Genomic DNA, 26,861 nt, shown 5'->3' on the forward strand with positions numbered 1-26,861 from the left:
AGCCGCTAGGGAACAACTCCTGGAGGTCCCAGATACTCTTAAAATATGTGCTCTGATGCCAAAGCTTCACAGGTGGCACATTGTCCCAAAAGCCATGCTACTTGAAAAACGTTTATAACTATATGATTTTTAAAATTATAGTTAGTTTACAGTGTTGTGTCAATTTCTACCATACAGCAAAGTGACCTGGATATATACATAAAAATATATATATATATATGCTTTTTCTCCTATAGTCTCCCATTATGTTTTATTCTAAGAGAGTGGACGTCATTTCCTCTTGCTGTACAGTTGCAGATGGGGCTTCGTTGCAAGGTAGCAGGGGTGCTTGAATGTTTGCTGCTCCACCTTCACCTCTGTTAATAAGCATGCATCCGCTGACTGTGTGGCCACTGTCATTGTGGTAGGAAGGGGGTGTGGTGCTGATGGCCTTTCTGATTGCAGGTGCTCCAGGAATGAAGACCACCCCCCTCACCTTGCCTGCAGACACAGCTACTTCAACCGTAGCTATCCCCAACCCTGCACACAGCAGCAGCCCTGCTGCCTCACCTCCACGCATCTCCAACTCGACCACCAGAGATAACGCCTCAGGTTTGACTGTGTTGCTCTAAGTGCTTTAGGTTCTGGATAAGGTCATGGACGCTTGAACCTCTCATGCAGCTCTTTTACTTCCCACCAAATATGAATTGCAGGTTTCCCATTTGATGCATTTTCCTCCATTGATACTCATTAATCGAAAAACAAAACAAAACGCTAACATGCCAGTGAGCATTTTTCCCCCCCTGGGTGCATGTTCTTTTATCATGTATGTGATAAAAATTTATGGCAAAAAAGAAAAGATGACAAACCTTAACATCCTATATATAGCCCTGAAATCAAATGCCACCTTTTCAACTTTCTAGCTGACTTTAGGACACATTGCTCAGACCCTTCAATGCCTTCTTTTAAAAAAATGGGTATCAGCAGCTTAGAAGAGATTTACAAGGAGATCCTGCTGAGTAGCATTGAGAACTATGTCTAGATGCTCATACTGCAACAGAACAAAGGGTGGGGAAAAAATTTATACATGTAAGGATAACTTGATCCCCTTGCTGTACAATGGGGAAAAAAAATGGGTATCAGGATAGGACCAATGGGAGGGCAGAATATGTAAAACCCGGAGATGAACTAACGAGTACAAAAGGGTAGCTCGTATTTTTGTTGGTAATGAAACTAAGGGGAGTTGTAGGAGATACTGGGTGAGGAGGAGTTCGAAGGGGACTCTGCACACGGAGTCGGAATTATACTAAGAAATGAATAGCTTCTTCTCAACTTATGTAACATTTTGCTCCAACTGTTGCAACTCTTAGTCCTCTTCAGGGGACAATTATCATTTAAATCTTTGACTCACTTTCTTTTTTTCTTTTCTTTCTTTTTTCTTGCTTGCTTCCTTCCCTCCTTTCCTTGTTTTCCTTCCTTCCTTTTTGCTTTTTTGATTTTTAGGGCCCCACCAGCAGTCTATGGAAGTTCGCAGGCTAGGGATTGAATTAAACCTGCAGCTGCTGGCCGCAGCCACAGCAACACCAGATCTGAGACATGTCTTCAAACTTCAGCACAGCTCACAGCAATGCTGGATCCTTAACCCACTGAGCAAGGCCAAGGATTGAACCTGCAACCTCATGGATACCAGTCGGATTCATTACCCTTATGAGCCATGATGGGAACTCCCTTCATTCTTTCTCTTTCTCTCTTTCTTTCCTTCTTTCTTTCTCTTTCTCTCTCTCTCCCTATCTTCCATCCATCCTTCCTTCCTTCTTTCCTTCCTTCCTTCCTTCTTTTCTTTCCTTCTTTCTTTTGCTTCTTTTTTTTTTTTCCGCTCCACAGTATATGGAGTTCCCAGGCCAGGGATCAGATCCAGGTGGAAGTTGGGACCTATGCTGCCGCTGCGGCAATGCTGGGTCTTTTCACCCACTGTGCGGGGCTGAGTATCGAACCCAAGTCCTGGCACTGCAGAGATGCTACCCATCCCCACTGGGCCACAGTGGGAACTCTTCCCTTTCTTCTTTTGACAACAAACACCTGTCCGTTCAAATTAGGAAGATGCCTCTAGCAAAGATTCCATTAAGACCTGATCTTTGCTAATGAGTTTCCCCCTTGCCCTTCCACATGACCAGCTCCATTAACTGTGATTCCTCTGTTCATTTCCTTCCAGATGGGCCCACCACGTTCACTGCACCATCCTCTCTGACCACTTCAGCAAGCATTTTCTCCACCGCTGCTCTCTCAACCATAGGTGACAACCTGACCCCCAGTCATGCAGTCACATCGCCACCACGCGCTTGGGACATGGTCACAGAAGGGGCTTCCATTGGCTCTACCCTGGGCTTTTTTTCGAGAAGTTCAACTGCGAGTTCTAACGATGTTACTGGGATAGCCTATGACATCCTGGCAATAGCACCCCCCCCACCCCCGGGTTGTTTGTGTCCTTCCTGGAAACGTGTAGAGAAATGACCAGCTATACTAGGACTTCTTTCTCTAATTCTGGGTGTCGGTATTAGTATGAAAAAGAATCATTCTATCAGAGGGGCTCTCTGTTCCAAGAGATCAGTAGCAGAGGAGAGACCACAGAACCCCAGCCATGCGTATGGGGCGCAGAGACATGAAGGTCCAGGCGTGGGTGGTGTCTCTCGGGTCAGCCAGGCAGAGTGTGCGAGGGCATCATCTCCCCCCAGTTTCTTCCAAATCAAGGACCAGATCAGCAGAGATCTCTTGGCGTCCACAAACCGCATTTCCACCCAATTCTTGAGTTCAATATATATGCCCATGCAAGATATGTCTCAGTTGGTGGACAGAGCAAAGTGTTACCCTGGAAGAGGTATATAGGAAAAGACCTTACAAAGTTAAACCACAGAATGCAGCCGCCCTTGCCTGTTTTCTGATTGTTTTTTAAACAAAGGTATAAACAGAACTTTCTAGAGGTTATACCTATATACATCAATTTTGGGATTCATTAAGGGGATGAAAATTTCTAAAATGCTTTGGGCTGTAAGAATAGCCAGACATGTCACCATTCCACCACACTTTTCCAAAAGGTACTCCAAAATACAGCAGAGGTATTCTAAATGGCAATTTTGATAATTTGCATTCTCTCTTTTTTTTTCCTCTATCACAGCTCCGACTACGCCGAAGCCATCCTGTGGTAAGTTCGTCTACCTAGCAGCAACATATATCACTTTTGAAGAGCACTTGAATGGTTTCCTGTTTTATTCCAAGTTTCTGACAACCCCCCCCCGCCCCCCAACAAGCTAAACTCACTGGTTCTAATTGCTTACCAATGATTAGCTCCAACTCTAAAGAGCAAGGTTCCTTCAGGGCAAGAAGCTTTGAGGTCACGTTCAGACCAGGATGGATGGTTAGTAGCCCAACAACTTTGGTGGAGCTACTTAACTTCAGTTTGCATATTGGTAAAGTGGGATGATTTTGTTCGGGGGCTGCGGGGAGGGGTCAGTGCAATGATAAATATGAAACGGGAAGGATACCGTTAAAGCTAATCTAGACGAACGTTTCTTTTTTTTCTCTAGGATTCTGCTCAAAGCAGATTGCTTGAGAACAGCTTGTGTCCATCTTTCCCCCCCTTTAGTTCCTCTGTTCTCAGTGGAAGCAGAGTCCTTATTCACAGCCAGGGCTCATCTACGTGTTTCTAAATCTCGGCGCAGGAATCCCTGCCTTCCTTAACTCTCTGTACATTTGGTGCAAACATCAGCCTTCATGTGTTTGCTTAATTCATGGGAAGTTTCCTGGCCAGGTCCCTCTCTCATTATCACCTCCTTACACTTTTACTGCCATAGCGTGGAACTACTCGTACTTTTCTTTAAATGGGTTTCTTCCTGTTCCTGTGTCCACACCTGCTCTTCTTCCTCTACCTGGGAATGCCACACCATCTTCATCTGCCACCTCTCTCCCCCATTAATTTTTCTATGTCCTGCTCACATTTTAAAATGCAGAGTCACTGCCTCTGGAGAGCCTCTCCTGGTCCTCCAGTCTGAACAGACAGCTCTGCCTCTTTACTCCTGTATCTGTTGCAGGACTTACGTACAGAGAAACGAGACACTGAGGGGTTTTGCCAGGAAGCAGCGTTTATTTGTGCCAGCATGGGCTCAGCAGATTCATATCCAAAGGCTGAGCCCCTAACGCAGCGGGGCATCACCTTATACACCCCATTAGTTTTCCTGCTACATCTGAATTCCTTTGTCCCCCGTATAGGGTGTTCTATAATTTTTGAGCAGACAGTTGCAAATGCAGCCTGTGCTTGTGGACACAGGTTATGCTACATTGTTGCAGAACTGCGCACAGATGCGGATGCTGCATGTTGTCTTCCTTTTGTTCTGGGAGGGCCCGTCCCTTTCCCCACTACATATTCTTTTGTGCATAATCTTGTTTTAGGCATTTTCCTCTCTTCGGCAGCCCCTACCCATGCCCGTCTCCGTGCTAGATCCTACCATTCCCAGAGCTGATGGTATTCTGTATTCCTATGGCTCCAGACACAGTCTTAAGCAAAATAAGGGCTTCATAATTTTTGTTGCACTAAAAATGAGTGGGTAAATCATTGCGTGTTGAAAAGATATTTTTTACCAGTCAATGGAATCCATTTAAACAAAGAGGAGACTGTGAGCTGACACTCAGAGAATGTGCTTAAGCGGAGTTGTTATTGATAATCTTACGTAAGCAAAGGAATAATGAGACCTGTGGTCTCTAAATAATTAATGTTCCACAGATCAGGAGAACGAGATCATCAAGTGCTACATTTTAGAAAGCATGGGAAATGCTAAAGCGAGAAGGAGAAGGCTGTTTATTTTTGCATAATTCAATGGTTATGGAGGCCCTATTAATGACAGGTTTTACACAAGGATCTGGACTTATAGTTATGATCAAAATGGATGGACTTTTGCTCTCTTGGAATTTGTAGTCCAGTCAGACAGACATTAATCTGATAATTGTCCAAATACAAACTCACAAGCCTCGGCCCTTGGTAGGGCAGTGATGTAAAGTGAATTACAGAAGGATAACTTGGAGACACTGATGTGTCCCTTCTGTTTTTTACATTCCTGGAGATATCTTGTTGGAGATTGGATATTTAAAAAAAAAAAAAAAATGTGTGTTGGAGTTCCCACCGTGGCTCAGCGGAAACAAATCCGACTAGGAACCATGAGGTTGCGGGTTCAATCCCTGGCCTTGCTCAGTGGGTTAAGGATCTGGCGTTGTTGCTGTGAGCTGTGGTGTAGGTCGCAGACGTGGCTCGGATCCCGTGTTGCTGTGGCTGTGGTGTAGGCTGGCGGCTACAGCTCCGGTTCGACCCCTAGCCTGGGAACCTCCATATGCCGCGCAGGTGCGGCCCTCAAAAGACAAAAGACCAAAAAAAAAAAAAAAAAAAAAAGTGTGTTAAGGAGTTTGCATTGAACGTTAAGTTTATTTGCTCTGAAAATAAGATTACCCTTGCTGTTTTTTTTTTTTCTTTTAGAAGAGAAATACATGGATATCCCTGTGAACTACACTTACACTTACAATGAGAACAGTAAAACATACAGTGTAATGTTTGCATCTGACGTCCAGTGTGACTCCCAAGACTGTGCAAAGATGCTCCAGAACCTACAGGAATGTGAACATAGGACTGTTAACCTATCCCATAGTTCATGTGTTCCTCCTTTTAAACAAATCCTCTTAGAGACACCTCCAGGTAAATGTCCATTGATTTCTGCTTGTGTGTTAACAACCCACAGTGCCATTTTGCATGTGGCATGTCCTCATGTTCAGGGATCAGCTGGTGGGAGAACCAGGAGAGAGGGCAGTAGGAAGCCCGTGGGTGGACCTTCTGGTCTCCTGACCCAGTGACAATGGAAACCTCAGATGAGCCTTCTCTGTTTTCCCCTTACCTGTCTCCCTATACCTCTCAAATAGAGTGCTTTATGTAGATTAGATAGAACTTACCCCACTGAGTGATGATGCATAAGCTTTCTTTTTTCCTCCTCTGTGGAATTCAAGTCATGAAATATACATGTGCACGTATTAATCCTTTCAAATACATGTGTGCCCGGAATATTGTGGGGAGGGAGGTACAATGTCAAAGATTTGATGTTTGTGGAAAGAACAAAAGTACTTTCACCAAAAAAAAAGAGAGTGTGTTAGTTATGCTAAGGCGATCAAGCTAAGCTACTACTGGAAAGAGGACTAATGTACTAAACTACCTTCACAAGATGTGTTTTTAAGAAGGGATTCAGGGACTGTACATTTGTTGAATCTCACGTCTTTCAATAATTTGAGAACACAGATTGAATTATTAACATTTAGATGGGTTCAAGTCTGATGTTTTGAAAAAGATGCCATTTAACTTATTCTTTTTTTCTAAGTATTATTAAAATAAATGATCAATTAAAAACAGATTAAAATAAATGATCAGAAAATGACAATAAAAAAAAATACTTCCCCCAAGAAGGGAGATTCCTTATTCTGTGTAATGATCATTCAATGAAAAATCAAAGAGTAAATGATAAATTGAAGACATAAATAAGAAAACAAAATAGAATGAGTGTTTTAAAAGGTGCAAAAAATGAGAGTTCCTATTGTGGTGCAGAGGAAACAAATCCAGCTAGTATCCGTGAGGATGTGGGTTCCGTCCCCGGCCTTGCTCAGTGGGTTAAGGATCTGACGTTGCCGTAGGTTGCAAACATGGCTCAGATCCTGCATTGCTGTGGCCATGGCATAGGCCAGCAGCTTTAGCTGCATTTCAATCCCTAGCCCGGGAACCTCCATATGCTGCGAGTGCAGCCCTAAAAAACAAAAACAAAAAAAAAATGCAGTTTTATCTAGACATTTACATTGGGTTCCATTTTTAAAAGGAAGTGTAATTCTAAATGAAAGGATACCAATATGTATGGTATTAAAAAGAGTAAACTTAGAGAATCAAAAAAAAAGCAAAACCCTGAGAGTTGTTAGAATTTTTCAAAAGTAAAAAATTTTTAAAAAAAGAATTTTTAAAAAAATTTTTTTCATCTATTTTTATATCTTTTTCTTAACAGATCCTACAAAGTTTAAGTTGGAAGACTGTGTACAGCCTGAAAAAGCAAATACTTCTCTTTGTTTGAGGTGGAAGAACAGTGGCAATTTTTCTTGTGATGAAAGGAAACTTACATACAGTTTTCAATGTGCTGGTAAGAATTCAACACCCATCAGAAGAGTTTTTCCCTATGATGGTAAGTTTTTCTAGATATTATGTAATCCCTTCTTTCCTTCTTTCCTTTCTTCCTTCTTTCCTTCCTTCCCTCCCTCCATCCATCCCTCTCTTCCTCTTTCCTTCCTTCCTTCTTATTTTCCTTCCTTCTTCTATCCTCTATCTCAGTCTCTCTCTCACAGTCCATGATATGTTTGGCATCAAAGCATTTTATTCTCTATACCGCTCGAATTCACAAAATGGACACATATACCATCTGAAAAATATTTTTTGAAATAGTAACACCAATTAATTTATAAGAATTTTCTTGGCAACTGTATACACGAGGCAGTATTGAAGAGATTACCAGAGCAGGGAGTTATAGAAATCAGGGTACACACACTGTTAGAAAGGGAAAATGACCACAGGATCACGTGATTCCAAGAGTTTCCTTTGTCAGCCCCCCTCAGCAATGTTCATGAGCAACTACAAGAAGACGTCGATAAAAGGAAATTAGAAAAGAATAGTAAGGGATCCCAGGAATATGAATTTAAGTTCATGGGGGCCATAATTAAGACGTTTTTAATGATTAATTATTTAGTACCTTAATCTATTTTAATTTGAATTTATTGAGTTGAAATCCCCCTCCCCTGGCATAGCCATGGGCTAGGCCATAAAGGCAGAACAGACAGACACACACCCACACGCTGTCACACAGAGGATGGAGGATGACTCTGTTGTAATCATCATGTTATGGGGAGATACAAGCTCAGAAACAAGAAGTAGGAAGGAAGCAAGAACAGACACATGTTGAACAGATACCCAGGATCTAAGATATCGACAGGGTATCGCCTAACTCAAGTGCAGTCTCACTTTCTGAGCAGAGAACATTGATCTAATGCTTCATTTCAACAGTTAGATTCAAGACACTCTCAAATTCAGGTCTACTTCCTAATGTTTTCTTTAACATTGAGTGTGGTAAAATCAAGCATTATTATAGCAGTTCTCAGGTTCTTTTCCTTTTGTTTTGACCATTTGCTTAGTTTTTTTGTGTCACACCCATGGCATATGGAAGTTCCCAGGCTAGGGGTTGAATCAGAGCTGCAGCTGCCGGCCTATGCCAAAGCCACAGCCACGAGGGATCCGAGCCGTGTCTGTGACCCACACCACAGCTCCTAGCAATGTCAGATCCTTAACTCACTCACTGAGCGAGGCCAAGGATTGAACCTCTATCTCCATGGATATTAGTTGGGTTCATTAGCACTGAGCCACATGGGGAACTCCTTACTCATAGGTTTTCAACCCAATAAATATTCATTACAGCTATAAAACCATAATGAAATTTAAGTGTGATATATTGTATCCATGTCCTCATAGGCAATATGTATTTCTTTTAGGTAAACCTATTCAATCAACTAAAGAAAAAGAATTTGGTGTGGAAAATCTTTATCCTCAACATACTTACACTTGTAGTTCACAAGTGTTTTACAATCACCGGGCTTTTGCCAATGAAAGTAAAACTATTGAAACCGATTTTGCAAGTGAGTATATTACTTACATTTATATGTTAAAGTTCCTTTTTTATATGCTCATGATTTTTCAAAAATCACAGAAAATGATGTTTTGAGTTTAGAGAAAAGGTTTCAGAAAGTGGATTTGGGTCCATTATTAAAGTAGAGTTTTGAAATAAATGATAGAGAATCCAAACCTCCATCAAGTTTTTTTGCAAACTGTAGGCTGCTGTGAGATTATGGTGGAAACAAAACTGTGAGGTATGTGAAATGCTTGTGCACATGTTTCCCACTTCATTTCCTCTTTCATCCTGTAGCATCATTGTCCTCTTTTGTCCTGCAGCCTCTGCCCCCTATCAAATCCTGACTCTGAGAGGAGTAAAGTAAGCCCAGAAGCTAGTCACATACAATGGTAGAGCTCCGTGTTTATGGCAAAATAATAATAATTGTTACTATTATAATGTTAGCAGTATAAGTAATAACAAGACTATCACAACTAATAACCACTGGAAAAGGAAAGTCCAGAAAATAATAGCATTTGGAAGATGGAGGGGAGAAGGAAGTGAAAAAAGCTAAAACGTCAATTTCCCATTTCTACTACATGTTATACTTAGTAGAAGCAAGGGATTCCAGTTCAATTTAGAATCTCTTAGGAAATATGTTGATTGCATGTAAAACAATTCATGAGTTATCACTAAGAAACATGAAAAAAGGACAGATAACTAGATGGCATTGCCTGTAAGCAGCAGAAGAAAGTTATGGAATGTTGAAAAATTCCACATGTTAAAGGAGGAAGAGGAGAAAGAAGAAGAGGAGAGAAGGAGGAGGAAGAAGAAGAGAAGAAAATGTGAGAGAGTAGGAGGGCGAAAGAAGGCAAAGGAGGGGGAGGGAGGAGGAGAAGAAGATAAAAGGGCCTGGGTGGGGCAGGGGGAGGGGAAGGAATAAGAAAAAGGCAGCATGGAAGGAGGAAAAGAAAGAATACTAAGTAGGCAATAACAGGTGAAATAGCAGAGACGTGTCAAAAGATGTCATAAGTCACTATAAATATAAATGGCCTAAATTCATCTTTTGAAGCAAAGATATCCCGACTTGAGTAAAAACATATTTAGGGGGAATTACTTCAAGTGATATTTTATGGGAACTTTGATCACTTTGCTCTTTATTGAATGAAAATCAATGGAGCGGGCTTGCAAAAGAACCAGTAAATGAATGCAATGATAGTAGAAAGGAGAAAATAAAGTTTGAAGTACAAGTTATGGAAAGAAAGAAGAAACGAAAAATAGCAAGAATTTATTAACCATTTTAAGGGCTTATGTCTGAAAAGGGTAATAAAATAGACCTCTAGCAAAATAAACTTCTCCCATGTTTTAAAAAAGGAAATTAAAAATACTGTAGAAATTTTCAGATTATAAAGAAAATTGAATCAAATATGAAAAGTTATGAGTTCCTTGTGGTCTAATGGTTAGGACTTGGCACTTTCAACACTGCTGCCCAGGTTCAATATCTGATCTGGGAACTGAGATAGTACATCGAGCCTCTGCATGCCACAGCAAGAAGGAAAGCAAGAAGGAAGGAAGGAAGGAAGGAAGGAAGGAAGGGAGAAAGAAAGGAAGAAACGAAGAAACGAAGAAAGAGAAAGAAAGAAAGTTAGATGAAATGGACAATTTTTAGAACATGAATTATGGACGATCACCTTGGAAGAACTAGAATTAAACTTATAATCCAATACCTTTCCACTCACTTCACATTTCTTGTCTGCTTACCTTACCTGCCCCTTAAAAAAGGAAAAACATAAAGGCAAGTTTGCCAGTATTCAAAGAATGCTTAGTTCCTATCTTATCCAAACTATTCCACAGTAGAGAAAACATGGCAATCTATCAACTCACTTTGATTATTGTTAAGAAGTGGGATAAGCTTAGGGTTAATGTTATCTGGATACTAAACTTGGGCAAAGCTAAGGCAACTATAGGCTAGCCTGTCCTATGAACATAGATACTAACCAGTAAATGAAATATTAGCAAAGTGGATCATTTTGTACATTATAAAATATGTAATTACCAGAGAAGATGTGCAAATGACAAATAAGCCTATGAAAAGGTGCTCCGTGTCATATGTAATGAGCAAAATTAAAATAACAGCGAGATACTACTACTCACCTTCAGAATGGCCAGATCTAGAACACTGCCAGTACCAAAAGGTGGCAAGAATGGAAACAAGAATTCTCATTCATTGCTGGTTGGGTATCGCTTTGGAAGATACTTTGAAGGTTTCTAGAAAACTAAACATATCTTACCATACCACCCAGTGATCACACTCCTTGGTATTTACTCAAAGGAGTCGAAAACTCATGTCCACATAAAAACTTGCATGTGGATGTTTATAGAAGTTTTATTCATAATTGCAAAACCTGGAAGCACCCAAGATGTCCTTGAGTAGGTGAATGGGTAAACTGGGATCCATCTGGACAATGGAATATTATTCAGCCCTAAAAAGAAATGAGCTATCAAGCCATGAAAAGACATAGAAGCTTAAATGCATGTTAATGAGTGAACGAAGCCAGTCTGAAAAAGCTGCATACCAGATGGTTTCATGATGTGACACTCTAGAAAAGGTAAAACTCTGGAGATAATAAAAAGATCAATGACTGGCCAGGGGCTGGAGGGGAGGGAGGGATGAAGAGACAGAAACAGAGGATTTTAGGGCAGTGAAAATACTTTGTGTGACAATGTGATAATGGATTGGATACCTGTCCAATCATTAGTTCAAACCCATTGAATGTGCAACACCAAGAGTGAGCCTAGTGTAAATGGTGGATTCTGGGTGGTAATGATGCGTCAGGGGTTTATAAATTGTAACAGAAGCACCCCTCAGGTGCAGGATGTTGATAACTGGGGAGGCAGTGCATGTGTGAGAGCAAAGGATACACAGACTATCTCTGTATGCTCCTCCCCACCCCCAATTTTTCTAAGAACCTAGAAAGGCTCTAAAAAAGTATGGTCTTAAAAAAAGGCATCATTACTGAGTAAGATTTATTCTGGTAACACAGCCTTTGAAAATAGCAATTTAACCATTTTACATGTCATTTTATTCAGGAAAGAGGGAAAATTTGTCAAGACCATTGCAAAAGAAGCTACATTCTTAAAAAAAAATACAAAAAACCCACGCTTTTGTTGATTCACCTACTTTCTTGAAAAATGTTTTGTAGTTCTCAGGGTACAAGTCTTAGAGTTCTTTTGTTAAATGCGTTCCTAGGTTTACATGTATTCCTGCTTATTATGGTTCATTGCCAGTGTGTAGACATACAATTGATTTTTCTGTATTGATCCTAAGATCTGCCTCATTGATGAACTTGTTTATTAATTATAATATTACAGGGTTTTCAACAGGGCATGCTAAGGTGATTCTGCATTTCATGTGGGAGGAATGGGTAGCTAAGGACTGAGGGAGCTTCCAAAATCCATCTCCAGGGAGCCTCCCAAAACAACTGAAAACCACAAGAAGAAAAATAAAGCTCCAGTGACATCATGTCCTCAGCATATCTAGAAAAAAATCAACACTTTTTGGATACTAAGTGTGAAATCAATACAGTCTTTATAAATCACTGTGACAAAATAGAAAGCCCAGGAAAATATTTTTATTTTTTTATAAAAATGCAAAGGCAATTCAGTGGGAGAAAGGATTTTTTGTTATGTATTTATTTGGATATTTGTTTGGTTACTGGATTTTTTTAAGTTATCCCTACAGTGGGGCGGGCGAGGGGGGAACACATCAACCTTTATCTCTCAACAACCACGAAAATTTACTCAAAACGAATTGTAGACCTAAACATTAAAACGAAAACTATAGAATGTCTAGACAAAGATGTTAGAAAACTCATTGCTACTTTAGTGAAGGCAACAGTTTCTTAGCTGGACACATAAACACAGGAATCCTAAAAGAAAAAAATTTAGGAGTTCCCGTCGTGGCTCAGTGGTTAACGAATCCGACTAGGAACCATGAGGTTGCGGGTTCGATCCCTGCCCTTGCTCAGTGGGTTAACGATCCGGGGTTGCCGTGAGCTGTGGTGTAGGTTGCAGACGCGGCTCGGATCCTGCGTTGCTGTGGCTCTGGCGTAGGCCGGTGGCTACAGCTCCGATTCAACCCCTAGCCTGGGAACCTCCATATGCCGCGGGAGCGGCCCAAGAAATAGCAACAACAACAACAAAAGACTAAAAAAAAAAAAAAATTTAGAAAACAGACTTCCTAAAAATTAACCATTCTTGCTCTTTGAATGAAGCCATTAAAATTAAGGAAATAAAAGAGCAATCCCTACATTGCGAACAACTCCAAAATAAAAATCTCAACCCAGACCATTTTGCCAGAGTATGTAGAGACCTCTTCTAAATACAAAATAAGATATCAAGGAACCCAATTAAAGTGGGCAAGCATCTTGAGCATATGGTTCACGGAGGAAGATACATGAAAGGCCAAGAAGCACATAAAAATATGCCCAATATTATTAGTCAACAGGGACATCCAAATTAAAACAACCAGGAGATGATGATGGCATCACACGCCGACGAAAATGGCTAAAATTAAAAACACGTAACAACCCTATTGGTGAGAAGGCAATTGCTTGCCCAGAAATTTCCCTCCAAGGATTTACCAAAGAGGAAAAGCTATATCCATAGAGAGACGTCTACACACCTGTCCACGGTGGATTCACTCATAGTAGCCAAAGCCTGGAAAGAATGAAACGTCCATCAACGGGGAATGCATAGATTAAAGGTGGTCTCTTCATCATGGAATACTACTCATAAATTTTAAAAAAAAGGAACTATTGATGCACGCAACAACATGAATGTACTCTCCAGAACATTATGCTACATATGAAAAAGTCCTCTCTGTTGGACTTAATCTATACGAAATGAAAGCAGATACCAGTCTGTAGTAACAGAGGGCAGTCAGTTCAGAGGGTGTTTGGGTTGGGCAGGGAAACTCCCTTGCCTGGGAGCTACACAGAACTTCCTGGGTACGGCAGAAATGTTATGCATCTGATTGTGACCGTGGTTCTATAAATGCGTGTCCCTGAGGGGTGTGTTTTCATGTGAATTATACCTCATCATTTTGATGTAAGCATTTATTACATTCTTCATCGCAAGTTCTGATGACGAGTTACTGGAAGCAATGACACGTTCTACTCCAATAATGACTATTAAATTGATCAGCCCTAAACTGAGGGCAGATTTCCAGCACAATGGAAAAGCTAGCCAGACAAGAATACCCATGAGAGGAAAAGGGGGAGTTTCAGGGTTTTTTTTCTCAAAGCAGTGGAAAATGCCATCCTGGACTGACCTTTACTCTGTTAAGTGACCTCCAAAGTAACCTTCATGTTTCTTTCTTTTAATTTCATCATCAAGTCCTAATTAATCAAAATATAGCTATTAGTAATCCACGCTCATATTCACAAATGATCAGACTATGGGTTTTAGTAATCCATGCTCGTACTATGAAGAATATTTTCCGTGTCTTCTTTTCCATGTTTTATATTCTCATTCTTTTAACAGGTCCAGGAACCCCTCAGGATATTGAATGTTCTAATAAAAGTTCTCAGGAAGGACATGTGACCTGGAAACCACCTAACAGTGTATTTCATAAGTTCTTTCTTTGTTATCGGAGTGATGGAGGTAACTTTTTTTTTTTTTTTTTTTTTTTTTTTTGGTCTTTTTGCCTTTTCTAAGGCCTCTCCCGGGGCATATGGAGGTTCCCCAGGCAGGGCTTGAATCAGAGCTGTAGCCACCGGCCTCCGCCACAGCAATGCAGGATCCAAGCTGCATCTGCAACCTACACCACAGCTCATGGCAATGCTGGATCCTTAACTCACTGAGCAAGGCCAGGGATTGAACCCTGCAACCTCATGGTTCCTAGTCGGGTTCGTTAACCACTGAGCCACGACGGGAACTCTGATCAAGGTAACTTGAATGGAATTGGATTCTATATCAGGAAAGATAAGTGGAAGATTGGAAAGCGCTAGATATGTGGGTGGAGCTAGTGAGTCTAGGAGCTCTCTCTACCGCGACCATGATGGGTGTGCTAACTGCCTTGATTTTAGAATTGCTTCTACTCACTCTGGGCTCCCCAGCCTCTGAAACTACTGTAGCTAAGAACAACCCCCATACGAACTCATTCTTCTTGGTCTTCTTAGCTCCAAGAAGATTATTTCCATACCAAAGCCTAGAGGAAAAAAAAACTCTCTGGAAGACAATACTCCTTTCTGTCTTCCAAAAGTTAGGGAAGTGGGCTGCACTGGTTTGAACTCATTATTCTGGACCACAAACAGCAGCCAAAGCTGACTCCAGCTGATACACACACAAAAAACTGGGTGAACAAAAATGAACATGTGGGAGTTCCCATTGTGGCTCAGTGGGTTATGAACCTGACTAGTATCCATGAGGATGTGGGTTCGATCCCTGGCCTGGCTCAGTGTGTTAAGGATCTGGTGTTGCCATGAGCTGTGGTGTAGGTCACAGATGGGGCTTGGATCCCAGTATTGCTATGGCTGTGGTGTAGGCTGGCAGCTGCAGCTCCAGTTTGACCCCTCGAGATGCTCGTATAAAGTACGTTGCCCTTTCAGCCAAAGTTCAAAACCCTTGACAGTTGGAAATGACTGTTTTGAACCATCTAAGTATGATGTCCCAAATGACAATATCTTTGGAAAAAAAAGATGTGCTGGTCCAAACTTTTGTCACATTGGCTAACTTAAAAGGGTCGCAGAAAAACATCAGTGAAATTTATTCTGATGCAGAAAGTGTGTAAGGTTATATCTGCAAACAGACAAAATTAGGTTCCTGAGTGGAAGCCAGATGGACCTTGAAAATGACATCTTGACCTTTGCAGGGTAGCTGAGTTCAAAGCTGATCTTTGTCCCAGCAGCCAGGCTCCCTATGAGGGATGGGCAGGAGCTATGAGTTGGGGGGGGGCAGGGGTACCACCTGCCCCTTTATTGAGCTCACACCTTTCCTGTCCTAAGAGAATTCTCCCTAAGGACTTGGCAGCTGCACTGACAGGTATAAATCAATTAACTCCAGCTCAGGGGATTTCTGAGAAAATCGGCACTGAACCAAGCTAGCACAGACACTTTATCTCACTGGCTGCTCAGCATCCTGTGGCGGAGTACAGATAATAACTGTTATCTCCATGTCATGGATAAGCAACAGAGACAAGATGTGAGCACGTGCAAGATGTTTGCTTATGCTGTTTCTGCAAGTCTGTTGGCATGTCCAGCTGGACCGGAGAAGTGTCCAAGGGGAGCAAACAGCTTGGTCCCCCAGCAGAGCCTCGTCCCCTCTGCCTTCCCAGACAGTTTGCACCATGGTGAAAAGCATGGCCGGGACCTCCGTAACTGGGGCTCTGTTCTTCCTTTCCTGCAAGATCCTGGGCAGATGGCTAAGGTCTCTGGGTCTCAGTTTCCTCATCTGTAAAACTGGATGATATCAAAGGAGCCAACTTATAGGCTTGGGGCGATGGAGGCTTAACTCATGTGGACTACTCAGAGCTGTGCTGGGCACACAGCATCATCTATTCATTGTTTTTATCCTTGCCAGTATTATTATTATTATTATTGTTATTATTTTCACTGCAATTCAGAGTCAATAACCTCCTGCCTTTCAAACCTTCTTCAAACCTTCTTTAATCTATCTATCTTGGTGGCACTAGGCTACTCAAGACTAGTCGGTGGCTAGTGAATGCAACACACCGTAAGCAAGTTCCCACCTCTCAGGTGCCTACCTAGGCAGAGTCTGCTGTCCTCGTCAGGCTTGTGCCTTCCTTCCTTTTGAAAGCTTTCCTCCCCCCCTTACACCTACTCAACCTCGCTCATTTTTCGGCAAACAGCTTAGAGTCTACTGCCAGTGTAAAGCTTTCCTGGATTGCCTCAGCCCCCCATGACTGACCAAGAGGGCAGAGTAGACCCCTTAATGGGTGATTACGTAGATTCTGCATCTCAAGTCCATAACCATAGCTAATACCAAAGTTCAACGTTTGGAGGTTAAATATCCAAAAAAGGTTTGCTAAATAGAAAAAAGAAATTTCATGATGTCTACGGTGGGTTGTGTTTTCTCAGAGAGAAGAGACCCTCCTTATAGATGTGTCTGAACCATTCAGTACGTTATGTCCCAAATTAATATCATGAAGCCCTAACTGTGGAATCTTTGAGTTTAGAGGGATCACATGTGTTCAGGACCTTTGCTGAGGATTGGATGTTCTTCTGAGCATCAAGGGTGTTGTCCTTTCGCAATCACTCAGTTTGGGGTCAGCTCGGAATGGTTTAACGTGGACGCCAAATTAAATAGGTGGTAATCCTGACTTTTGATGATTTCATAAATGCTTTTTTTTTCCCCCTGAGATCCAGAATGCGTCACTCTGAATGAAAGCCTGACCTCATATGATTTGAAACAATTGAAACCCTATACAACATATCATGTAACCTTACATGCCTCTGTCAAGGGAAAAGCAGAGCGTAATGGAACTAAAGCAAAATGTGACTTTCGAACAAACGCAGCGGGTAAGTTATGAACTTTAGTGCTTTTTCTCTATGAATGATGAGGCACCAAGTTCCAACCCTGTAACCTACAGCACAGGTACCTTTTCTTTTCAGGTGGGAAACAACGTCGATCTGGCACATTTTTTGTTAACATCTAGGGTTGCTAATAATTAAAAATATAACAAGTTAAAAATTCTTATCTTGGGTTCTTTGCATCCTTCAGGTAGAATCATAGAATTGTAAGAATGAAGCCGGAGGGCACAGGAACTGGCAAAATGTATTCGCTTTCAGGGCAATTAACCAACTTAGAGAAAATGCATTATTTATTATTTTCTTTATTACCTAGAAATAATTGACGGCCTTCAGGCACCTAGAAGACCTCAGTCATAAAGCCGTCACTGGCTGACCTCTGGCTACATGACGAAAGGCCTCAGAAAACATTTTATTTTGTTAGCAGTTTCTTCTCTGTTACAGTGAACTACCTACCATTTTATTTCATGTCACATTTTACATTCATTTGGCTCTTGCCATCTGTATGATGGGCTCCACAGAGCCCAGGTTCAAAGCTAGATCTGTGTCTGGGGGGTTGTCATGTCCATTAGGGTCAAGGAATAAGAAATACCCCTGAATCTATGGCTCCAGGGACCCTAACTGGCACCAGGCTCACAAAGAAAACTTGTCTCATTCAGGGCTGCACATAAAATGCTCTGGATGTCATTTGAATTCTGGTTTCAAAAATCTAGCTTCTCGGCGTTCCTGTTGTGGCTCAGCAGGTTAAGAACCCAACACTGTCTCTCTGAGGAGGCAGGTTCCATCCCTGGCCTCACTCAGTGGGTTAAGGATCCAGTATTGCTGCAAGCTGCAGCCTAGGTCACAGATGGCATCTCAGATCTGGTGTTGCCGTGGCTGCGGCGTAGGCCTACAGCTGCAACTCTGCTTGGACCCTGGGAACGTCCATATGCTACAGGTGCAGCTGTAAAAAGAAAAAAAAAAAAATCTAGGTTTTCAAGCTTTATGCTTTTGTTATTTTCCTGAGTTTCCGTGCTATCATAGAATAATCCATTGCTGCTGAGGAATCCAACAGGTAGGTGCCTGAAAGGGTGAGGCTACCAGTCTCAGAAAGGAGGACCTGGATTGTCTGGAGGCCTTTGGGGTTTCCCAGTCACCCCCTTTCCCCTCCCTGCTCTTCCCCACCTCCTTTCTCTCGTTTTCATTTCTGCACACTCTCTTTGGGGAAATTGCAAACAATCTCATGGTTTTATATGCTAATATTCAATGCCTGAATATATAATTTCTTCTCAGGTGTTTTGTGATAACTTTTGCGTGTATGTTCTACCCTAACTCCCCCATCTATAAAACCCCCCCCCAATGAGCACTTCACATCATTTATGTTGGACACATATATTGCCAAGGAATTTAAATAGGCATTTGCCGGGTGATTAAAGCCACATGTCTGGCTTCCTTTTGATAGCGCCAAGCAAAGTCAGAAACATTCACGTTTCACGGAAGACAGATAATAGCATGACTGTGACTTGTACGCCTCCTACCGACCTTAATGGCCCCCCTGGGAATTACGTCCTGAAGGTCCTCATTGGAGATTCCGAGAAGAAAACTTACTTCAACGACACATGCAACTTCTTAGTAAAAGATCTTAGCTATTCAACAGAATATACATTTCAGGTAAGACTGCCATTTCTGCAACCCCTACAGAACAGGTATCCATGAGAGTGGTTATTCTGCCATCCTTAAATCATGCAAAGACTGGTGCTCCCATGAGCTTGAGAAGCTCTGGTGTCTTTTAAAGCCTTGAAAGTTTGACTCCAAACTTTTTGTCTTTAGTCCTAAATACAGTGGTTTACAGCAAAGATTTTGTTGGAATATTTTTGACCTTCAACCTGACTCACAGTTAAAGGGTGGCCCCTGCATCAAGAAACACAACATTTTGTGCACAATGGATGATTCCTCTACTCTCTTTCTTATTCACCTTGGCTATTTATTTTAACTAATGTGACTTTTTAATTACAAACTTGTTTACAGGTACATTACATTAGAAAATAGTAGAAATAGGAGTTCCTGTTGTGGTTCAGCTGGTTAAGAACCCAACTCGTATCCATGAGGATGCGGGTTCCATCCCTGGCCTCGCTCAGTGGGTTGAGGGACCTGGGTTGCCGTGAGCTGTGGTGCAGGTCACAAATATGTCTTGGATCTGTCATTGCCACGGCTGTGGTGTAGACCTGCAGCTGCAGCTTTGATTCTACCCTTAGCCTGGGAACTATTATATGCCATAGGTATAGCCCTAAAAAGGAAAAAAAAAAAATAGGGACTGTTAACTTTAAATGACAAACATTTTGATGTGTTGGATTTTGCTCTTTCAGTTTCATTTATTCTTGCTGATTCCAACTATTATTATTTTATTATGGCTAAAGGGGCTAAAATGTCCTTATATATTTTTCACTGTTAAGTGTTTTCCTTAAAAAGTTTTTGGTAAGTAAATATTGACATAATCTCGACGTTTCAACTTTAAAGCTAACCAGTATATATATATTTTAATGAAAATAAACAGCAATGTATAGGAAATAGTGTATGTGTTATGCTGTTATGAATTTACATTAGAAAATGATTTTCTCCTTGATTATTGAAATTCAGGTCTATTACAAGAATGGACAATTTCATGGTGCTCCGGAGTCTGCCTCACATTCAACTTCTTGTAAGTCCTTACTCAGCTATTTATTCTACTTATATTAATTAATTAATTTTTTTATTATAATGATTTTTGTTTTTTCTGTTATCGTTGGTTTAGGGCGTTCTGTCAATTTTCCACTGTACAGCAAGGCGACCCAGTTACACATACAAGTATACATTCTTTTTTCTCACATTATCATCCTCCATCATAAGTGACCATTTATAGTTCCCAGGGCTACACAGCAGGATCTCAGTGCTTATCCATTCCAAAGGCAATAGTCTGCATCCATCAGCCCCAGAGTCCCAATCCATCCCATTCTCTCCTCCTCCCCCTATTTATTATACTTACATTAAATATATTTTAGCAATTGCAAAGCTTTCTTATTTTACATTTATACTCAAGTTTGAATATTACATGTTTAAATTTCCATTAACATTATATTTCAAGTTGTCTGGTCAAACCTCTGTATGGGTGAATGTCCTATTAAAATAGGGCCTCTGAAGTTCAAATTAAGAAACTCAATTATTCGAAGATTGATCATTTCATCAAACACCTCCAAAAGGATTTATCTGCAGAGGCTAACACTACAGCTATGTTTAGGATATTTCTTCCTGTTTGTTTCAAGCATGTTGGTTTCGTGTGCTCTGTTAGAAATTATGTCCTTGTCTTGTGCCATCTCTCAACTGTACACCTGACACAAGTAGGTACCTACAAATCTGTGCTGATTTATCCAAGGAAAGCTGGGATGGTCATTCCCTCGTGGCAATCAGGGTATTTAATTTTTTTGTCATGACTATTTAGGCTGTTTTAACCAAAATAAAGGTGCATATAGGAAAAAAACACTTAAATTAAAATGCCATTATAATAATGAAAATGCTAGCTGCATGTCACCACTCCCACCTGGTGTTCTGGTCTCTAGAACGAGCAATTTTCTGATTTCAGATCTCCTTACAGTTTCCTTCATATATAGAGAGAGACGATATTGTCAGCTGCTCTTTCAGAGTTACTAACGTTGCCTACTGATTGATTGATTTGAGGCTGTGAAGGAAGAAGACAACACAGTGCTTTACATTTTCCCTACTTGTTTGCTTTGTAAAGAAAATAAGATAAAATTCCATTCAAAGCTCCAAGTGCAGTGTTATCAAGCTCAGGCTCTTTCCAACCATCCCTGCCCCTTCTCCGTCTTTGTCAACTACCCACATACGCACATGCCTAGTCGCTCATGCTTTACTTTCCAAAATCTTTCCAAAGAGGAAGATACAAAATCAGCTTATTTTCCAAACCTCTATACCAAGTCCCATATAAAGTTCTTTCTGTTCAGATTGCTAAAATAAAAGCCCCTAATGTGAGATGCCAGACAAAACCAGCCAGATCTCTTCACTTTCATTTCTTTTATGATTCCTTTTTAATAACAACAGCTTCATTGAGGTTTTCTGATGAGGTCAATAATTTATAGCAGCAGCACTGACTCTTGGGGTCATAGGCTCTGCTGGACATTTCAGACTCTCATTTTACTTAATAGGAAGGCTGGCACCTTTTCATGCAGAGAGACACAGAGCAGGAAACACACCCAGTGAGGGGATCTGGCCACGGGAATGTGGGTAGCGGTACCCACGACTGGCCAGGGACTGTGTCCTTTTTGACCCTCTAGGAGGCAACAGAGATGTAAAATGGATCATGTGTGTGGGTGCCGGAGTCGCTGGCTTAGGAGCCCCATGTTAAGAAAGGAAATCAGTATCTCTTAAAATAATTCCAGATGTGCCAACAGGGATGTGCCCAGTGACAAAATGTGCCCTGGGCTAGTGCACTCAGGAGACACAAAGCCAGGACTTCCATTGTTCACCATCGTTCATATGCAACCATCCTAGTCCACATGCCCTTTAGAAACCAGCCATCACATTTACATTAGCGTTGTTGCCAGGTAACAGCTACTATTCCATCTTTATCACATTCCCACTTCAGTGGGGCCAGAGGGTTATTCCAGGCTCCTTTTTTTTTTTTTTTCCCCATGAAGCCGAAAAAGGTATCATTAACTCTTCGTTCACAAGAGCATTTTCATAAGAGCTGAATAATGTAGTTATGTGTTAATAGTGACATCTGCTCCAGCAAAGGTCTTGGGGTGCAAGTTGCAAAAACAGAGCTGCTAGAAATGTATGTCTGAGTTCCCTGGCATCACATCCTGTTGCCTGGATCTTGACAACTTTCCCAGCTGAGCTTCCTGTTCTCGTTCGGGACTTTCTAGAGGTACAACTCGCATGCCATCATAAAATTTTTCTGCATCGGTTTCCTGTCTTAGGATTGATGCATTTGAATCTCATGCATTTTTAATTTTAATTTTAACTTTTGCTTTTTAGGGCCACACCTATGGCATATAGAAGTTCCCAGGCTAGGGGACGAATCAGAGCCACAGCCACAGCCACGTGGGATCTGAGCTGCATCTGTGACCTTTACCACAGCTCACCGCAAGCCCGGCTCCTTGACCCACTGAGCAAGGCGAGGGAATGAACCTGCATCTTTGTGGATACTAGTCAGGTTAGTTTCCACTGCACCACAGTGGGAACTCCTCATGCAGTTTTAAAAATCTTACTGGTTTGTATCTTCTAGTGTAAGAAGAAAATATCCTAATGATTGCATGCATGAAAATATCTTTATTCTGTTCTGACACTTAATCAACATTTTGCCCTGGCGTAGACTCCACATTTAAAAATCTAGAATTTAAAAATCATGTCTGCTCTGTTCCCCTGCATCTAGAATTACATTCTAGATGCAATTTGCTACCTGTTTCTCATTCTTATGTTCCTTCATTTCCTCTTCTCCCTGGAGATTTTAGGCTTTCCTCTTTATTCTTGGTCTAATGTGGGTCATTTTCACTTATTCTTTTGGATGCTGCCATTGGCCTTCATGACCTGGAGGCTTATAGCTATGAGAAATTTTCTTTGCTCTGCTCTTTTTTTTGCAGTCTTTTTGGAATTTGCATGAGTCATATTTAGGAATCCTACACTGATGTGTTCTTTGGTACTTATCATCATTTGGTGCATTTATTTATTTGCAAAATGTCTAGTACGTGTTGGCCTTCTCTTTGTCTCTTGATAGATATAAATAGATAGATAGGTAGATAGATAGATAGATAGATAGATAGATAGATAGATAGATAGATAGATAGATAGACAGACAGACAGACAGACAGACAGACAGATAGATAGACAGATAGATAGATAGATAAAAACATACATAGACACACGCAGGACACATACAGACATCCTACAATACCATCTAAAGAACAAATCATTGCCACTTCATAGATGAGGAAAGGTGAACTCAGATCATTTAATTGGTCCGCCCTGTGTTGAGTCAAAAAAATGGCAGAGCCACGATTCAAACTTAAATCTGGCATCAGAAAATCTTCACGTGAAGCTACTTTTCTATGTTCCTGATTTTATGAATTCCCAGTGAGAGATGTTCTGAGCATGAGACACACTATTTGGGCAGCCCATGGCCTGGATGAGTCATTTCTATGTTTTCGATTGCAGGAGAAATCTCTTGTGCTCAGGAAGATTTCCACGGACTGCAGAGAAAATAGGTTCCCCTTATGTTCTTACCATTCTACTTTATTTTTTCATAAATCTAAGGAAAACACGTAATAATTTGATGTGTTCGTTTACCTGTATAGCTTTTGTTCCCCCCCACCCCCAGATAAGGAAAATCCCCTCAGAACTGGTACCTTTTTATGCCATATTTTCTTTTGTACCCAGAGACCATCCCAGTTGTAAGACACTTGGCATTTGCTCAGTAACAATGGGATGAATAAGGGGTATGAATGCACGAAGCCAGTGTTGGGTGCTGGGATGCATAAACCCTCAGGTCCCGGTGATGTAGCAGAATGGACATTTCTTACTCCACAGCATTGCAGGATGTTTGTATGCCTGTAGAGAACGGGGTTCTGCTCCACACCCTCATTCAGAACCCCAGGCAGACACAAGGCTGCCCTCTCCCATATGTGACTTCTGATTTTGAGATGGCCAGCAACATCCAGCCAGCAGTTTGGAGAAGAGAGGTGTGTAGACTCTCTCCAGAGGGTGTAAGCACCACACCTGGGACCACTTCTACCCTTATCTCAGTTATCTGGACACACTGAGCAGCAAGGAGAGCTGGTCCAGAAGGAAGAGAAAATAGGAGTGCTTAGGAGCTGGCCAGTGTCTGCCAGGGGAAGGGAGGGAGGAGGTGAGGAAGGGGGAGGATGCTGGTTGTCTCAGAGGCAGCAAACGGTATGGACTGTCCCTAGACAAAACTGCAAGGGAGGCAATATTTTGTATTCGTTTTCCTCTAACAAATTACTGAAACCCAGCAGCCTAATACCACACCAGTTATTAGCTCACAGTTTCGTCGGTCAGAATTCCGGCTCCCTGTGACCGGCTCTTCCACTCAGGGTATCACACAGCTGAAATCCAAGTGTCAGCCATGATGAGTGTTTATCTGGAGAACATGCAGAAAAATGCTTCCAGGGTCATTCCAGGTTGCCAGAGTCCTGTTTCTTGATGTTGTTGGACCAATGACTTGATTTCCTGGATGGGCTGTGGGCCAGGGTTTGCACTCAGCTCCTAGAGGCCCCTCAGGTTTTCCCACATGGCCTCCTCCCTCTTCCCACCACAGCAGCGTGTGGAATCCTTCTGGTGCTTCGGATCTCAGGCTCCTGCTTTTAGGGACACTTGATGAGGTTGGGCTCACCCAGAACAATCTCTATGGATTAAAATCTCACTGACAGGAGACTCAGATTCTCTCTGCACAGCCTCACAGCCACAGTACCTAGATTAGTGTTGGATTAAATAAGTGGGACCTGGGAAGCTTGGGCACCACCTTGGAATTCTTCTCACTGCATTTTTCCTGAAGAATACCCAACTTCTCAGCCTATCCCTGCCTTAGATGTATCATTTCTGTACTGCCTTAGAAACATGATTTAAGAGGATTGATTTTGTTTCTTCATCTAAAGTAGTAAGAACACCAAGTCTCTTCCTAGCTTCATGAACTCTAGCAAACCACAGCTGTGGTATTTCAAATCAACACACTGCCCTCACCCCTTTGAAGCCTTCCACTCCCTCCAGGCATGATGACAATTTACAACCCCTCACTCTAATCACGCTCTTGCATTTATTCATTTTTTATATAATTACTCAATGAATTGTATTACATTTATAGTTGCATTTAATTTATGGGATTATAGTTGATTTATAATGAGGTATACAGCAGAGTGAATCAGTTATACATATATCCATTTCTTTTTTGAGTCTTTTCCCATATAGGCTATTACATAATTTTGAGTAGTGTTCCTTGTGCTACACAGTAGCTCCTTGTTCCTCATCTATTCCATATAGTCATGTATAAATGTCAATCCCAACCTCCCAATTTATCCCTCCCCCCTGCACTTCCTCTTTGGTAACCATAAGTTTGGTTTCAAAATCTTTGAGTTTGTTTCTATTTTGTGAATAAGTTCTTTTGTATCCTTTTTATTAGATTCCAAATATTAGTGATCTCATATGGTATTTGTCTTTCTTTATCTGACTTATTTCACTTTGCATGAGAATCTCTAGTTGCATCTGTATTGCTGCAAATGGCATTATTTTGTTCTTTTTTATGGCTGAGTAATAGTCCATTGTATATATGTACCACATCGTCTTTATCCATTCCTCTGTCAATGGACATTTAGATTGCTACCATGACTTGGCTATTGTAAATAATACTGCAATGAACATTGGGATGCATGTATATTTTCAAAGTATGCTTTTCCCTGGATATACGCTCCATATTGGGATTTCTGGATCATACGGCAGTTCTATATTTAGGTTTTTTAAGGAACCTCTATGCTGTTCTCCATGGTGGTTGTACCAATTTACTTTCCCACCAACAGTGTAGGGGGATTGCCTTTTCTCCACACCTCTGTGGCATTTATTGTTTGTAGACTTTTTAATGATGGGCATTCTGACTGGTGTGATACCTCATTGTAGTTTTGATTTACATTTGTCTATTTAGTGAGGTTGAACATCCTTTCATGTGCTTTTTGGCTATCTGCCTATCTTCTTTGAGAGATGTCCATTCAGATCTTCTGCCCATTTTTTTTATTGGACTTTTTTTCTTTGATAAAAAGCTGAGTGAGATGATTGCATATTTTGGGGTTCAACCCTTTGTTGGTTGCTTCATTTGCAAAGATTTTATTCCATTGTGTGGATTGTCTTTTCATTTTTTTATGGTTTCCTTTGCTGTGCAGAGCTTTTAAATTTAGTTAGATTCCATCTGTTTATTTTTGTTTTTATTTTCCTTACTCTAGGAGGTGGAGCAAACAAGATATTGTGATTTATGTGAGAGTGTTCTGCCTATGTTTTCCTCTAGGAGTTTTATATAGTACCCAACTTATGTTTAGGTCTTTAATACATTCTGAGTTTATTTTTGTGTATGTTAGAGAATGTCCTAATTTCATTTTTTTTTTTTTTTTGCATGTAGCTGTTCACTTTCCCCAGCACCATTTGTTGAAGAGACTGTCTTTTCTCCATTGTATTTTCTTGCCTTGTTTTCCTCCTGTGCTTATTTGACCATCAGTGCATGGGTTTATCTCTGGGCTTTCTATCCTATTCCACTGATCTATATTTCTGTTTTTGTCCCGGTAGTGTACTGGTTTGATGACTGTATCTTTGTAGTGTAGTTTGACATCTTGGAGCCCGATCCTCCCATTTCTATTTTTCTTTTTCAAGATTCCTTTGGCTCTTCAAGGTCTTTTGCATTTCCATATAAATTTTGAAAGTCTTTGTTCTAGTTCTGCCAACAGTTGTCACCTCTCTTTCCTGCATCATGATTTCTCCTTTCTGCTGGATATTCTCACAAGTATGCTGTTGTTAAAAGCAAGCAACAACTGTAATATTTTGGACCCTCTTTCCTCATTAGCTGCTACCCTATTTCTTTACCCCTGCATCTCCC

The 26,861-nt window shown here is 41.1% G+C and overlaps 1 protein-coding gene across 13 annotated transcripts in view; it reads left to right on the forward strand.

Annotated features, from left to right (window-relative positions):
• PTPRC (protein tyrosine phosphatase receptor type C) overlaps nt 1-26,861 on the forward strand; it is a 118,729-nt gene that overhangs the window by 62,892 nt on the left and 28,976 nt on the right. For 2 of the 13 annotated variants that reach the window (XM_003130596.7, XM_084979398.1), the window contains 10 exons: nt 445-591; nt 2,192-2,272; nt 3,152-3,178; nt 5,498-5,713; nt 7,053-7,226; nt 8,581-8,724; nt 14,241-14,360; nt 17,078-17,236; nt 18,687-18,895; nt 19,862-19,922. In XM_003130596.7, coding sequence (XP_003130644.6) covers nt 445-591; nt 2,192-2,272; nt 3,152-3,178; nt 5,498-5,713; nt 7,053-7,226; nt 8,581-8,724; nt 14,241-14,360; nt 17,078-17,236; nt 18,687-18,895; nt 19,862-19,922 — 1,338 coding nt within the window. The remainder of the gene's footprint in view (nt 1-444; nt 592-2,191; nt 2,273-3,151; nt 3,179-5,497; nt 5,714-7,052; nt 7,227-8,580; nt 8,725-14,240; nt 14,361-17,077; nt 17,237-18,686; nt 18,896-19,861; nt 19,923-26,861) is intronic. The other 11 variants (XM_084979395.1, XM_084979399.1, XM_084979396.1 and 8 more) reach the window with 7 other exon arrangements.

This window comes from Sus scrofa, chromosome 10 (assembly GCF_054392235.1).
Source record: "Sus scrofa isolate SSC_HxYL_T2T_F1_AM1 chromosome 10, Sscrofa_HxYL_maternal_Yorkshire_Landrace_v2.0, whole genome shotgun sequence".
Lineage (NCBI taxonomy): Eukaryota > Metazoa > Chordata > Mammalia > Artiodactyla > Suidae > Sus > Sus scrofa.